General features: G+C 39.0%; 1 protein-coding gene across 4 annotated transcripts in view; it reads left to right on the top strand.

Annotated features, from left to right (window-relative positions):
* CHN1 (chimerin 1) overlaps nucleotides 1-14443 on the top strand; it is a 211193-nt gene that overhangs the window by 193361 nt on the left and 3389 nt on the right. For 2 of the 4 annotated variants that reach the window (XM_034954543.3, XM_034954539.3), the window contains 4 exons: nucleotides 4780-4953; nucleotides 5672-5749; nucleotides 8216-8353; nucleotides 11573-11701. In XM_034954543.3, the coding sequence (XP_034810434.2) occupies nucleotides 4780-4953; nucleotides 5672-5749; nucleotides 8216-8353; nucleotides 11573-11701 (519 nt within the window). The remainder of the gene's footprint in view (nucleotides 1-4779; nucleotides 4954-5671; nucleotides 5750-8215; nucleotides 8354-11572; nucleotides 11702-14443) is intronic. The other 2 variants (XM_034954540.3, XM_055108792.2) reach the window with 2 other exon arrangements.

Raw genomic sequence — 14443 nt, 5'->3', positions numbered from 1 at the left:
GACTCATTTGGGTAAAATATAGCAATGTTTTTTAAACTCAAGTCTATACAATGAATAATGGGTACAATGTACATTTTTGAATAAGAGGTTGAAAATAGCAAATACATCTTCAATAATGGAAAATATAACTTTGAGTACGTGATGTAGTGTATGGTATACATGGGGAAAAGTGGTATGTGTGACCCAGTGGGAAGAGGACAGGCTGGGAATCAGCAATCTAAGATTTCAAAGTCAGTTCTAGCACTTTCTGGCTGAGTAACCTGAACAAGTCATTTAGCCTCTCTCAACCTCATTGTCTTCAGCTTGAAATGAAGATATTGGGATAGCTTTTTACCAAGAGCCCTTTCTGACTCAATCTGTGACCTGTGTGTATTACTCTTAAAGTATGAGGTATATCAACACTATTATTAGACTATGAAGGTTGTTGAATTTCATGCTTCTAAAACGTTGTTATAAGAGTTCTTCCAGTTCTGGACAAGATGGATAAATATGCTTTTATTACTCCCAATAATTATAACAAAAGGCCCTGGACAAAACATATACATCAACTATCAGAAGACTCTGAAAAGTTGGAAGGCAGACTAAGCACCTCAGGATTCCAGCAACAACCTAGCAGCGAGTTCCCTGGTGGCTAATTTTGTCTGTTTTAACCTCCAATATTATCCCAGCCTGGGCACCAGAGAAGCCCACGAACCATAAATGCCACCTGGCAGAGATTAAAAATAATCCCCAAAAAAGGCTGCTCTTTCTAGCTAACGCAGTGGGAAAAGGGCAGCCCAGCAGCACAGAAACCTTTCAGTCATACCTTCCATTCTCTAGGTAAACAGAGACGCTTCTGCTACACCTTCTCAGTGGATGCTGCAGCAGCAGAGTCTGTAGGTACAAGCCAGTTTTCCACCACCACCTTGCAACAGCAGTGGTGCACTCTGCTGCAAACCTGTGAGTGGAACTCTAGCTTCCTTCCATTCCTGCCTTGCAGAAACTGGTATCCCTCCTTTGCTGAGCTTGTGAGTGGGATCCTGACTTTCTTCTCCACCCTATAGTAGAAGCAGCAACCTCTCAGCCCAAGTCTATGGGGAGAGCTGTATCTTCATCCCTGACCTGCCGTAATGAGGCAGCTGAGACTGGTGAGAACTCTATCATCTATGCCCACCCTATAGCTACATGTAAAATAGTACTATTCCCCAACCCAGTTTGTGGGCACAGCTTTGACTTCCACCCTACCTGCAATACCTCTCCCTCCCACCCAGTGCCACAGAGAATGTGGAGCAGAGTCCTGCCATTTGGGTAATATACAAGTGGGGCAGGCACAATAGCACTGCAGTAGCATTTAAAAAAAACTTTGTAAACTAGGTTGACATTTGGATCACAGTCTTCAAAAGAGCATTCTAAATCTAAACAAATTGACTACAGGTTACAATTTTAAAGATTTAGTAGGAACCAGAGTCAAATAATACTCAAAATATCAAAGATACCGTTCAGAATTACTCATCAAAAGTTACTCTGGAAATAACCAGGAAAAAAATAAAAAAGGACAATTGGCAGACACCAACAGCAACATCAAGATGACACAGATGTTGTAATTATCAGACAAGAAAAGCAGCTATCATAAAAATGCCCCAACAAGCAATTATGAACACTCTTGAAACAAATGAAAAAAAAAAAAGGAAATATCAGAAAAGAAATAGATATTAGGAAGAACCAAATGGAAATTTTAGAACTGAAAAATATAATAACTAAAAGGAACTCACCGGATTATGGGCTCAATAGCAGAATAGACATGACAGAGTGAAGATGAACTTGAAGTGAAGATAAGTAGAAATTATCCAAGTTAAACAACAAAGAGAAAATATGTATTTTTTAATTTATTTTTTTTTAGAGACAGGGTCTCACTATGTCATTCAGTCTGGGGTGCAGTGGTGTGATCATAGCTCACTGCAGCCTTGACCACCTGGGCTCAGGCAGTCCTCCCACCTCAAGCCTGCTGAGTAGCTGGAACTACAGGTGCACACCACCACAACCACCAATTTTTTAAAATTTTTGTAGAGACAGGGTCTCACTATGTTGCCTAGGCTTGTCTCAAACTCCTGGCCTTAAGCAATTCTCCCACTTTAGCTTTTCAAAGTGCTGGGATTATAGGTGTGAGCCACCATGCTTGGCTTAGAAAATAGATTTTAAAAAGTGAACTGAGCCTCAGAGACCAGTGGGACCATAACAAAGGTTTTAGCATTTGTGTTGTTGGAATCCCAAAAGAAGATAAAGAATGAGAGGCTGAAAAAATATTTGAAAAAAAAAAAAGCTGAAAACTCCCCAAATATGGTGAAAGCAGTCAAGAGAGAAATGATGCATTACTTACTTCGGGTCCTTTTATTTAAATGAAATACATTAAGAACAGTGTGGATATGGAAGCATCTGTATCCCCAGTTATCCAATTCCTTTTTGGGACCTGGCCTCCACATCTGACAAATATGAAATTTTTAGCCTTGAGTTCAACTTAGCTTCTGACCTTAAGCTGATTGACAACCTTGAGGTACGACATACAAAAGGCCTTTCAAAGTGTTATTTCATTTTTCTAAATAACAACAACATAGTCATGGTGAACACAGTTTACTACATGTATGCATTTTACATATATTAACATTGAAGCCTCACATGAACACTAATAAACACTATTATTGTTCCCATTTTACACAACTGAGGTACAGGAAATTTGAGCAACTCACTCAAAATCACACAGCTAATAAATTCTAGACTGAACTCTAAGATATAAAAGTTACCCAAAACATTAAAATATTCAGGAGACAGGAGATCTTTTAAGTGGACAGTTGGTTGCCTTATGATTGAGTCAGATCTCTTATGTATTCTCTAATACAGAGATAAAGAAGAATTTGGGATTTGGTTCTGAAGTCATTTGGACATTAATGATACAGAATAGTGTTGGGTCATTTGTTCAGATAGTGTAAATTGAGCTCTTTGTCCTGGAAGCCATTCTGTATTCACAAGCCGACATTCCTTAGGGGTGATAACTTTTGGCACTATTAGCACTGGTGATCCCATCTTCCACATGTATGCAGAGACCTAGCTTCCCTTGACACCTAGCCTGTCTTTGCACATGGAGGTGCTCAGTTCATATGAATTCTTTCCCGAGAGTTGCCACAGGCCTTAAGTTCTTATTTCAAGTTGGCAGTGTCTACACATTTAATGCAACAGCGATGTTGTTTGTAAGTTTTGGCTAATTTTCCTTGTCTCTGTTAACTGTTACCACTATATATAACTAGATCACAGCTAATAACTTTTACCACAAGTCATGATAATGATCACCAGCATTTGTCTAGCATTTTACAACATTCAAAGCACCTGAATGCATTGGCTCATTAATTCTCATAACAATTTTGTGAGGTGAATATTAGGATCGTCTTTCTGCCAGAAACAGCAAGCAAAACTGAATGGCATTGTATGATTTTCAAATTGGCTTCACTAAGACCTGGCTATAAATCATATATGCACCACTTGGACTAGATTTACAAGAGGTCAACATAAAGTTTTTATGAACTTAAAAACAAATGGGTTATTTTTTTAAAAACAAAGATGACATTTATTTTAGTTGAATTATTTAGGTATGGTTTACTCTGCAGTCTAATTTAACAAAATATTTGTATTCCTCTCTACCCCATCTAAAATTTCTTCATACTTTTCTTGTTGAAAAATAAAGTGTCTCACACAATATTAACTAGAAAATGTTTCATTTCTGGCATCTTAGAAGTTATAACCAAGTAAAATTACAAAGCAAATGAGTAACTTCAGTAGAGGCAGTATGTGTCTAGGTGTTAAAATTGGGGACTGACTCTAGGGGTTTCCAGATAACTGAACATGTGGCGGTTCCTAGAGGGTGATACACCCAGGGAGGGCTGGAACCTCCACACCCCTTTCCCCATACCTCATCCTGTACATCTCTTCAGCTATATCCTTTGTAATTAAACAGTAAACATTTTTAAAATGTGGACTCTAGAATCATCCATAGGCTTGAGTTCTGTTCCACTGTGTACTAAATGCATGGCCTTGGGTAAATTACTTATTACTTGTGTGTTTGGTTTTCTCAGATATAATATGAGGGAAAAAAGTACCCGTTTCATAGAGCTTTGTGAGTTTAAGTGAAATAATAAATGTAAAGCACTTAGAATAGTGCCTGGCACTAGTAAGCCCTCAATAAATGTTAGCCGGTAATAGTATAGCAATAAATAATAGTTACAGCTATTTCCAGCTACTAGAGGAATTATATATTAGTTATCATATATATAGAAAGGATTACAGATAGATATAAACATGAGCAGCACCATTTTAAGAGGGCCCTGGATATTCCTACTTTTGGAGGTCCAATTCCGCTTTATATCAAATATATTTAAAATGCAGTTATACCCCACATTAAATAAACTTTCTATGTAACTTTAAAGAAATGGGTTTTTTTATTGGCTATTTGACATATTTTGTAGACATTGAATTAAAAACATTAATTTTGATTTTTTTGTTGTATTCTCCTGAGATCATACAGTAATTAAATGATGAAGTGTGAGCTAGAATTCTGGTCTCCTGGCTTATAACCAAATTGTTCCAAGAGAAAAGATGAGAATTATTATTTTTCCACCAAGAAAGAACTGCTGGAGTCTAGTCCACTTTAAAACCTAATTCAAGCTGGAGTGCCTTTTGCTAAAATTAACACTCCAGAATGCTCAAAACTCTGAAAATAATATTGAATGTTTCCTTTCTTTATTCTTTTCTTAGATTGTGGTTTGAATGTTCATAAGCAGTGTTCCAAGATGGTCCCAAATGACTGTAAGCCAGACTTGAAGCATGTCAAAAAGGTGTACAGCTGTGACCTTACGACGCTCGTGAAAGCACATACCACTAAGCGGCCAATGGTGGTAGACATGTGCATCAGGGAGATTGAGTCTAGAGGTGAGCCATTTGCAGTGCGGGTTGCAGTGGTCTCCGTTCACTACCAGTACCAGTCCTGATGCCTTTTGGTTACCTCATTGCACAATACGGTTGTCTTCTGTAATTTGGAGGGGAATGGTTTCATATGTCAAATGATCTCAAAGACTGAAATGAATTAATTTAACAATTAAATAGCTTGATTTCAAGGTACATTTAACTAAGTGTAGCCAATATGCTTATATAAAAATATATTTATAGATGATGCTTCCAGTCTGCAAAAGTTGACAGGTAAAGACAAATTCATTTTTCAGTTTTTAAATTTTTCTTTGGTTCAAGAAGCAAAAGTGTAAATGCTCTACTAAAACTATCTAAAGCCAAAAACAGAGCTGCATCCTAATTATTCTTTCCCACTTGAGAAAAACAGGCCTATATTTTATCTTAGTCTTCTGTTATGTAAAAGAATTTATGATGTAATTGGGGTGATGAATTATTTCCCTTAAGACTTAACATATTTCACTTAATTAGACCAAATGATGAGCCAGATGATATTCAGGTGACAATAGGTAAGAGTTAAAGAACTGTGTGTGAAATCATTTTATTCTAGGAGAAGAGTGTGAAAAGATTTCTAAACATGTATATTTTATTTCTTCTGACACATTACCTCCCAGCTTAAAATGTGAGGAGTTAAAATCTGAAGAAAAGGCATAATTCAAAGAAACTAACTAGTTTTATTTTTCAGGTCTTAATTCTGAAGGACTATACCGAGTATCAGGATTTAGTGACCTAATTGAAGATGTCAAGATGGCTTTCGACAGAGGTATGTTTTTCACAATGTTCCATAACTTAGGACAATAATACTCTTTTCTAAAAAGGCACAATTTCTTGTGAGGTATTTTTTGCATTATTTTTCTAAATCATTGATGATTATTATACCAAATTTAAAAACTTAGCTTATAATTTCTTTTTTATGAGTTGTAAGTATTAAACAGTCAAATTTCAGAATATGAAAGAAGTATAAAATTTAACTATGTTACCAATATTTGAGTATCCAAGGCTGGTCCATGTTCACCAAAATACATACAGAGCAATTACATTCACCAAAAATGATAGAGAAAAGAGTAGGATCTATACCATTACAGATTTCAGGCTTCTCAGGCTTGAGTTAACCCACCTTACCCTGCCTGTCATCCATGCCCCCCTGGCATCCTCATCACCATCTTCGATGAGCTGAGTGAGACCCAAGCCCGGACTCAAGTGTTGGGGCCAGAAAGCTGAAAGAAGCTTTAGGGGCCTTCTGTGGGGGACCCATCAGCCACTGTAGGAGAAGGGGCCCAGTCAAAGAAAAGCTCAGTGGAGCTTAATTTTCTTAGCTAACATTTAAATTAAGATTTGCTTCCATGGTTCTCCAATTTGTCTTTGCTTCAAGGACTAGAACAAGGTGGTTCCAAAGAAGACCTGTAGCCTTGAATACAGGAAGTAAAGGAGTAAGAGTTAGTGATCTTTTAAAGACCACTTTCCTTTGCAAGTACGTATTCTAGTTCTATCACACAAACCTCTCCCATTCACAGACCTCTTGTGGGCAACAGAGGCAGAAAGCAAAAATAATTAAATATTCATTACCAACCTGAGGGAAACTAGGCCAGCCCAAGTATGTGATAAGAGCAAAGAAAGGGAGGTGAAGTAATGGTGTATTCACTCCAAATAAGCATCAGGAAGAGCAGTCCTGAATCCCTGCCAGGTTGAATGGGAAGAAGCATCTCTTTACTCTGGAAGCTCTGCAACTGAGCATGTCCATTCCCAGCCTCTGGCTATGAGTCTCAAAAATAAATTCACACTGACAAAGAAACTGAATGTTCCTATGGACCCCAGAGAGCAAAGAAATGACACAGTTTCCTCTGTGGAAAATATGAGACAACCGTTTTGTGACCTGAAAACACCAGTAACAGATTTTAAAATTCATGAAGAGCTCACCTTGGCTCCCTGTAGCCACACTGCTGGGGGCCAGTCTTTGGCCTCCCAAGGATGTGTACCAGCACTCATCTGCAAGATCTATAGTAATGATGCAAAGGATTTTAACATGGATTACAGGAAACCAGTGACTCGGATCATTAAAATCAGTTCTATATATAAATGCTGCCCAATTCCATGCATGTTCAAAGGAATAATCCTATACCTTTGAATAAACAGAGCAAAATAATTTGGAGTAATTAAGGATGATCACTTCTGAGAGGCATAAACCTCAAGTAATGAGATCCAAGAAAGAAGACAGTATCCATAGGATGCTGGAATGAACTCATTTAAGAGCCAAGGTGAAAAGGCAAGTTTGGGGAAATCTTCCCCAGCTTAGGAAATAGTGACTGAATGGAAAGCTGACTATTCTGAGGTCAGCAGTTGCCATTATACCTCTGCTACATTTTGTCCTTTGGTGGAATCACAGATATTTATGTGACAGGTACAGTGAGAGATCCATGGTCAAAACAAATAAAATCTCATCAGCTTTACCCCAGAAGAATCCTAGTGTGGTGGAGGCAAGAGCAGAAAGTAAAGAAACAATCAGGAAACAGATGTTATAGACGTCTTGCTGATATGGTATAGCCCTACTTAGAATGTAGTGTGTGGATATCAGATTCCAGGATTTGTTTACATTATTTTAAAACGGAAAATAAGTAAATAGATAATACAGATGGAAGAATATATTTGTGTATTTGTGTATACTTACTAAAAAGCAGGTTTTAAAAGAACCAGTTTAATAACAACGTACATAGTAAGCCCCGGCATGTTACTCTTTTAGGCTCCTAGCTTGTTTAAATCTATTTTCCATTGATTGGTTAACTCAAAAATATTTATTAAGCAGCTACTATATGCCAGGCACCATGTTCTTTAGAACATTTATAGAGCATAGACGAGGTGCCATGAATCCTGCCGAGCACTTTAGATATGATGGTTAACCATGTACGCTTGGTCCTTGCACTCATGGAGGGCTCACATTAAATAATAATCACACAGTGGCTATTGATTTTATTTTAATAAGGGCTATAAAGGAAAATATTAATAACTGGGGAGTTTAACCTGTCTAGTAGGGCAGGTAAGGCATGCTGGAGATCAGAAGAGGCTCTTTCACAGAAAATTAATCATTAATATGTAACGTAGCACACTAAATTTTACATTAAAAACTGAAGAATTGCTAATCTTTAAAATCTGATTTGTATACAGATATGTCATTCATTAAAACAGTGCTGTGAATCCAGATATTTACTTTTATTTCTTTCAACATCCTTAAAAGATGGTGAGAAGGCAGATATTTCTGTGAACATGTATGAAGATATCAACATTATCACTGGTGCACTTAAACTGTACTTCAGGGATTTGCCAATTCCACTCATTACATATGATGCCTACCCTAAGTTTATAGAATCTGCCAGTAAGTATGAATGCATGTATTTCAAATAACCTGACAACCTCCTCTTGGTAATCACCTTCCTGGTTTTCTGGCTAACTTGAATGCATTTTATGAAATGTTTCCCCTTTGCCTCTCTCTATAGTTAATGTACTTACAAGAATTTTGCATTGTTCTCTAATGTAGATTATTTTATGACTTAATACCATCAGAAGCTTCTTTGTAATGTGCTAAACCTCATTTTCCAAAATAAGGCTTATACCAGTGCTCTTTAGATGTAAGCCAATGCTTTTGTAAAATAAAATAAAAATGAATAACTGGAAAAGTAAATTAAAAAAACAAAACCAGGCTGGCAGTGGCTCACGCCTGTAATCCCAGCACTTTGGGAGGCTGAGGTGGGCAGATCACCTGAAGTCAGGAGTGCAAGACCAGCCTGGCCAACATGGTGAAACCCCATCTCTACTAAAAATACAAAAAATTAGCTGGGCGTGGTGGCACGCGCCTGTAGTCCCAGCTACTCAGGAGGCTGAGGCAGGAGAATTGCTTGAACCCGGGAGGCAGAGGTTGCAGTGAGCTGAGATTGTGCCATTGCATTCCAACCTGGGCAACAAGAGCAAAACTACGTCTCAAGAAATAAAACAAAAACAAACAAAAAACCAACTATCTTTTATTAAATTCAGCAAACATAAAATTTCTATCAGATTACTATATGTTTCTAAATTCTTATTCTCAGTTTCTGTGCTTGTATAAGTTAACTCAGACTATTAACAGCAAACTGGCACTGGCCCACACATTGTACTTTAAAAAGCACTATTTTATATCAAGAAGTTTTTTTAAATTCTAGTTAAAATGAAAATGAGAAAAAGCAAAGGTTTATTTGTCAAAGTTCATTTATGCTGTAAAAATCATACTTGTAATTCACACTTCATTTTTTAAAGAAGGGAATTCTTATTGGTTTTAAGTATTAGCATTACTGGTTTTTTTGGAAAAGATAGGCTATTTCTGTCATTTTGCTTTTCTCTCTTTAAAACCATATGTTGTCTTCATCTTTAGATGATAACATCACTTCCTTAGTAACACTAATTTGCTTTTTGACTTGGGAATTTCATGAATTACAATCTTTCTTTGTTCTAAATTTTAGTTTCCCTCTCAGGGCTTTTGTAGAGGATTTTTGTGGTTAGTTCCATGGAGGCCTGATTTCTTGTGGGTCAGCTCAAGCTCCCATGTAGAGAACAGCTGTGAGAATTACACTGATTTCTTTCAAAGCATTAGGTTAGAAAGCATGAAAAATTCTAGGTCTCTTATGGACGCAGTGCTGATCATGAAAATTTGTATGAGGGATCTCACACGTCCTTGTCTCATGGGGCAGACATTTCCTCTCCAGTTAAGTCTGATTGCCACTCATCTAGAAAGCAACACACACACACACACACACACACACACACAGATAGCCCGTGAAAAGCTGCCCAGTCCGCAGTATGCTCTGATCCCGAGGACTCCGATCCCACTGAAAGTGGGTAAGCTTCCACTCTGGAAGTAAAACTGAAGCTTGGCTCTATGCCTAACTCTGGGGCACACAATCAGCCGAGGACAAAGCAGTGATGCAAACCCAGGTTCTGAACTCCACACACCGCCATATCTAGGAAGAAGTAAAAGCCAAGCCTCCTCTTGGATTTCGAGGCCTTTGTCCCCACAATTCCAAATGACCTCTCCTTCCTTCCCCACACCCACCTTAGCTGCTGAAGAAAATCTCTCCTTTTTATTATCCTTCCAAATCATTTGTCATCGTTATGGAGTTTCTGAAACAGCCTTCCTGTCCAAAATTAGCAAGCCCCCTGATCTCACCCCTCAGAGAACTCTGGAAACCACATCATAAGAAAGAAACTTTCGGAAATCAAGGTAGAAATTTCTCCTCATAATTTCAGCTATTTGGATGTCTGATTTATGAATGACACCAAAAACCCTGGCATAATACCAATATATAATATAAACATTTGTTGTACATGTTTAATAGCGATATCTTGTTTGTGGAATATTGTGTCCTTGTACACTCTCTTCTGGCAGTAGAGTCTGTTTCATTCTTTAGATGTGCAGATACGGCCATTCTCTTAAAAGGCAGATAAGGAAGATGAGAGAAATTAACATTTATAGAGCATAGACGAGGTGCCATGAATCCTGCCGAGCACTTTACATCCATGATGTAATTTTAGAAAGGAGATGTGATGGAGTATCAGTAAATTGTGTAAGATCACATTGCTCACTAGGGGAGGCGGCAATGGCATTCACACACACCTGTAAGGTCAGAGCCCTTGCTTTACCCACTCTGTCACACCGCCTGGCTCACTTGATAGAAGAGGGAATGAGACTTACACAAGGGAAGAAGGAAGAACCCCTTTCAAACGAGGGACAGGGTTAAATGATCCTTCCTAATGCGGATATATTCTCCAAAATTTTTTTTCTCTCTCAGCTCCTAAAAATGTCTCTGGCATTTATTAGCATCCTTTGCCAACAAAATATCAGAATTTACATTAAACCTTTCTTCTACAAAAGCTGTTTGAGCTCTGCTTTTGCAGCTTTCTTGGAGGAACCTGTAGCTTAAAAGCTGGAAGGGGGTGACTGCAAGAAATGAAAAAGGAAAGCAAGGGTGGAGAAGGCCAGGTCATCCCATGCTACAGCTGGAAGTTCTTCCAAAGCCCCCGGAAACTCCCTGATGAACCCACCTGAAGTCTGTGTTCACTCACCCCCACCTTCCTCACTCCCTCCCCCTGCAGTTAAGACATTGCTGCCCTAGAATAAAAGGACGGGTGCTTGTCACAGAGCCTCCAGTAACCCAGCATTATGGATGCTTCCTGGTCATGATGGAAACAGCACTGCCAAAGTTGAGCTCCCTGTGCTAATGAGGGGAGAAATCTTCCTCTGGCCAAGGATTCTGAGAACTCTGTTCCCAGAGCAGCTTCAAAAAGCTACATGTCTCAGCGTGTAACCTTGAGATCAACTCAAATAAAGCCCAGGGTTCTTGGTCCCAAGCAACTTGAAATCTCTGGAAGAGAAGCCTGGGAAGGAGAACTTGTTAGTATTTCCTCAGCTCTGCCACTGAGCTGCCCCTTTTGCTAAGTTTTAATCTTCTTGTATTCAAGTTTCTCTGTGTAAAATTAACTAGACATACTGTAGAAGAGCTTTTAATTAGATCTTTATGGGCTTAGAGTCTTTATTTCCTTCTCCGACAATGTTCACATTTTCCAGATCCTTCCAGGCCCTCCTCTAATGCCATCTGCTCTTCCCTGGACCTCTCAGCTGCAGACCATCTTTCTCCTCTGATTCCCATCACCTCTACTTGGACATCTTTACTGCCTCCTTCCTTCATGCTGGAAGGTTGTAATTACGTTTTGTCTTCCTACTTCACCGGAGTCCCTTTTAAAGGGAGGAGTTCTTGCTCATGTTCCTTTTCCCACAGTACCTGTGATAGTCCCTTACTTACGTAATAGGTATAATAAATATTTGTTGAATAAGTCAACTTATAATTTTATATTGAGAACTGTAGGATGTTAGAGTTTGCACATATTCTAAGGGGTCATGCAGCTAGACTGTCTTCTATAAAACATTCTTTTTGAAATATCTAGTTGCTGCAAGACTCACTCACTGCTTCCAGAGGCAGCCAGTCCACTGGTGGACAGATGTAATAGTCATGAAGCCCTTCTGTGTACAATAGAAATCTGCCTGTTTTTATTTCATAACTCTCTCCCATTGGCAGTGTTCTTGACATCACCCTTTTCCATGTGTATTTTGTATATTTGACAACTGATGATGGTCATTCATCTCTGAATACATTCCATTTTGTCTATTTCTCTCTTAAATTATGCTTCTTATAGCTAAAGAGTTGTGTTCTATAAAAAATGGTAATGGGTAATACTTTTGTAAGTGGAAGAAAAGGAGAAATGAGTTCTGGAGAAGAATGTCTGCCAATTTGATCTCAGTATATTCAGTGCATTTTGTCATTTGTTTCCAAATGTATATCTCCAGCCTGGAGATGTAAATGTCCTCTCCCTGAACACCAGATTAATCCACAGTCAGCATGTTCATTTGAATGCCTGACAGCCATCTCAAATGGAACTTTTCTCCACCAAACCTCCTCCACCCAGTCTTTCCAATCTCAGTTAATAGAGGCCTCGTCCTCGCTGCTGCTGAAGCCAAAAACCTGGATCATTCATGATTCTTCTGTTTCTCATGCATCCTTCATCGGGAATCCAATGAACTCAACCTTCAAAATATACCCAGAATCCAACAAATTCTTATTACCTTCATTGCTACCCCCTGGTCCAAGCTACTGTCATTCTTCACCTGGATGTTTTTAATAATTACTGGAATGGTCTCTCTGCTTTTATTCTTTGCCTTCCACAGTCTGTTTTCCACTAGGCAGCCAGAGTACAGATAACTGAAAAATACATGTCACATCATGACCTTTCCTTGTTGATAACCTTCCCATTTCTCTTAGTAAACGCTAAATCCTTAAAATAGCCTACATCCCTTGACATGATTGAGTGCCATGTTGCCCTTCTGACCACACCTGCTAATATCCCCCTCTTCACTCACTCTGCTGCAGCCACAATTGGCTCCCCACTTTTCCTCAAACATTATAGGCATACTCTCCCCTCAGGATCTCTGCATGGCTGCTCCTCCACCAGCACTGTCTTTCTCCAGATCTCCACATGGCTCATTCCCATTGAGATCTATCCTGACCACCCCACTTAAAGTTGCAATGCCCCCAACACTTCCAATGCTTATCCTGCTGTTTTTCCCATCGCACTTGCCTCATTCTAATAGAGTGTAACTATAATATATCATATTCATGGTTTATTGTCAGTCAACCTCAGTAGCAAGTGAGCTCCCCATGTGCAGGAGATGTTTTTTGCTCACCCTACAACACTATCTCACAGTTCTCCCTACAGAGATTAACTGTGGAAATTAAAAGGAAACTGGGTTCTTTTTTTAATTTCCAGATTTGTGTAGCTTCAAATTAATTTATCCTGTAGTAAAAACTAGAGCCGGGTGCAGTGGTTTACACCTGTAATCCCAGCACTTTGAGAAGCTGAGGCAGGAGGATCGCTTGAGCCCAGGAGTTTGAGACCAGCCTGGGCAACATAGTGAGACCTTGTCTCCATAAAAAATTAACATTTAGCTGGACATGGTGGTACACACCCACAGTCCCAGCTACTTGGAAGGCTGAGGCAGGAGGATCACTTGAGCCCAGGAAGTCGAGGCTGCAGTGAGCCATCATCATGCCCCTGCACTTCAGCCTGGGTGACAGAGCTGTCTCAAAAACAAAAACCCTAACTAGTAGTTTTTATAGTAAGTGGAGTATTCGTCTTTTATTCTAGAAATTCAATGATTAAATTTCAGTATCTGAGCTGGCACTACTGTTATAAATTGGCACTTTTTAAAGGCCCCAAAGTTCAGTGACCATACATTTTTTATCATGGCAAAAAGCAAATACATTCTTCATTCAAAGAAATGAGCCAGGAACTGTGAGGAAATTTTGGGTAGAGATTGTAAAATGGTCAAAATTTGTTTGAATTAAAAAGCTTCAGTCATTGTTCAGTTTCTGAAATTTATCAAATCTGCTTTACCAGTGCTAGGAAATTTTCACATTCATCTTATGCCAATTTTTACCTGACTTCAATTCATTACTATTGAGTTGGTTTGTTTTATAAGTTAGAAACACTAGGATTTTTTATCTTGTGCATTCTGGTCAGATGTAGTCTTCCTAGCATTTCAAGGCCACCACCCTGATTAGGACTCAGCAGCATGGAGTCTCATTGAAATTACCTTGAAACCCACCTTTTTTTTATTCCCCCCCAAGATGGATTCTTGCTCTGTCACCCAGGCTTAGAGCACAGTGACACAATCCTGGCTCACTGCAACCTCCACCTCCTGGGTTCAAGTAATTCTCCTGCCTCAGCTTCCCAAGTAGCTGGGATTACAGGCACCCGCCACCACACCTGGCTAATTTTTGTATTTTTAGTAGAGACGGGGTTTCACCATGTTGGCCAGGCTGGTCTCAAACTCCTGACCTCATGACCCACCCCCCTCAGCCTCCCAAAGTGCTGGGATTACAGG

This window comes from Pan paniscus, chromosome 13 (assembly GCF_029289425.2).
Source record: "Pan paniscus chromosome 13, NHGRI_mPanPan1-v2.0_pri, whole genome shotgun sequence".
Lineage (NCBI taxonomy): Eukaryota > Metazoa > Chordata > Mammalia > Primates > Hominidae > Pan > Pan paniscus.
The sequence above is the reverse complement of the archived record's forward strand: the minus strand, read 5'-3'. Positions and strand labels throughout refer to the sequence as shown.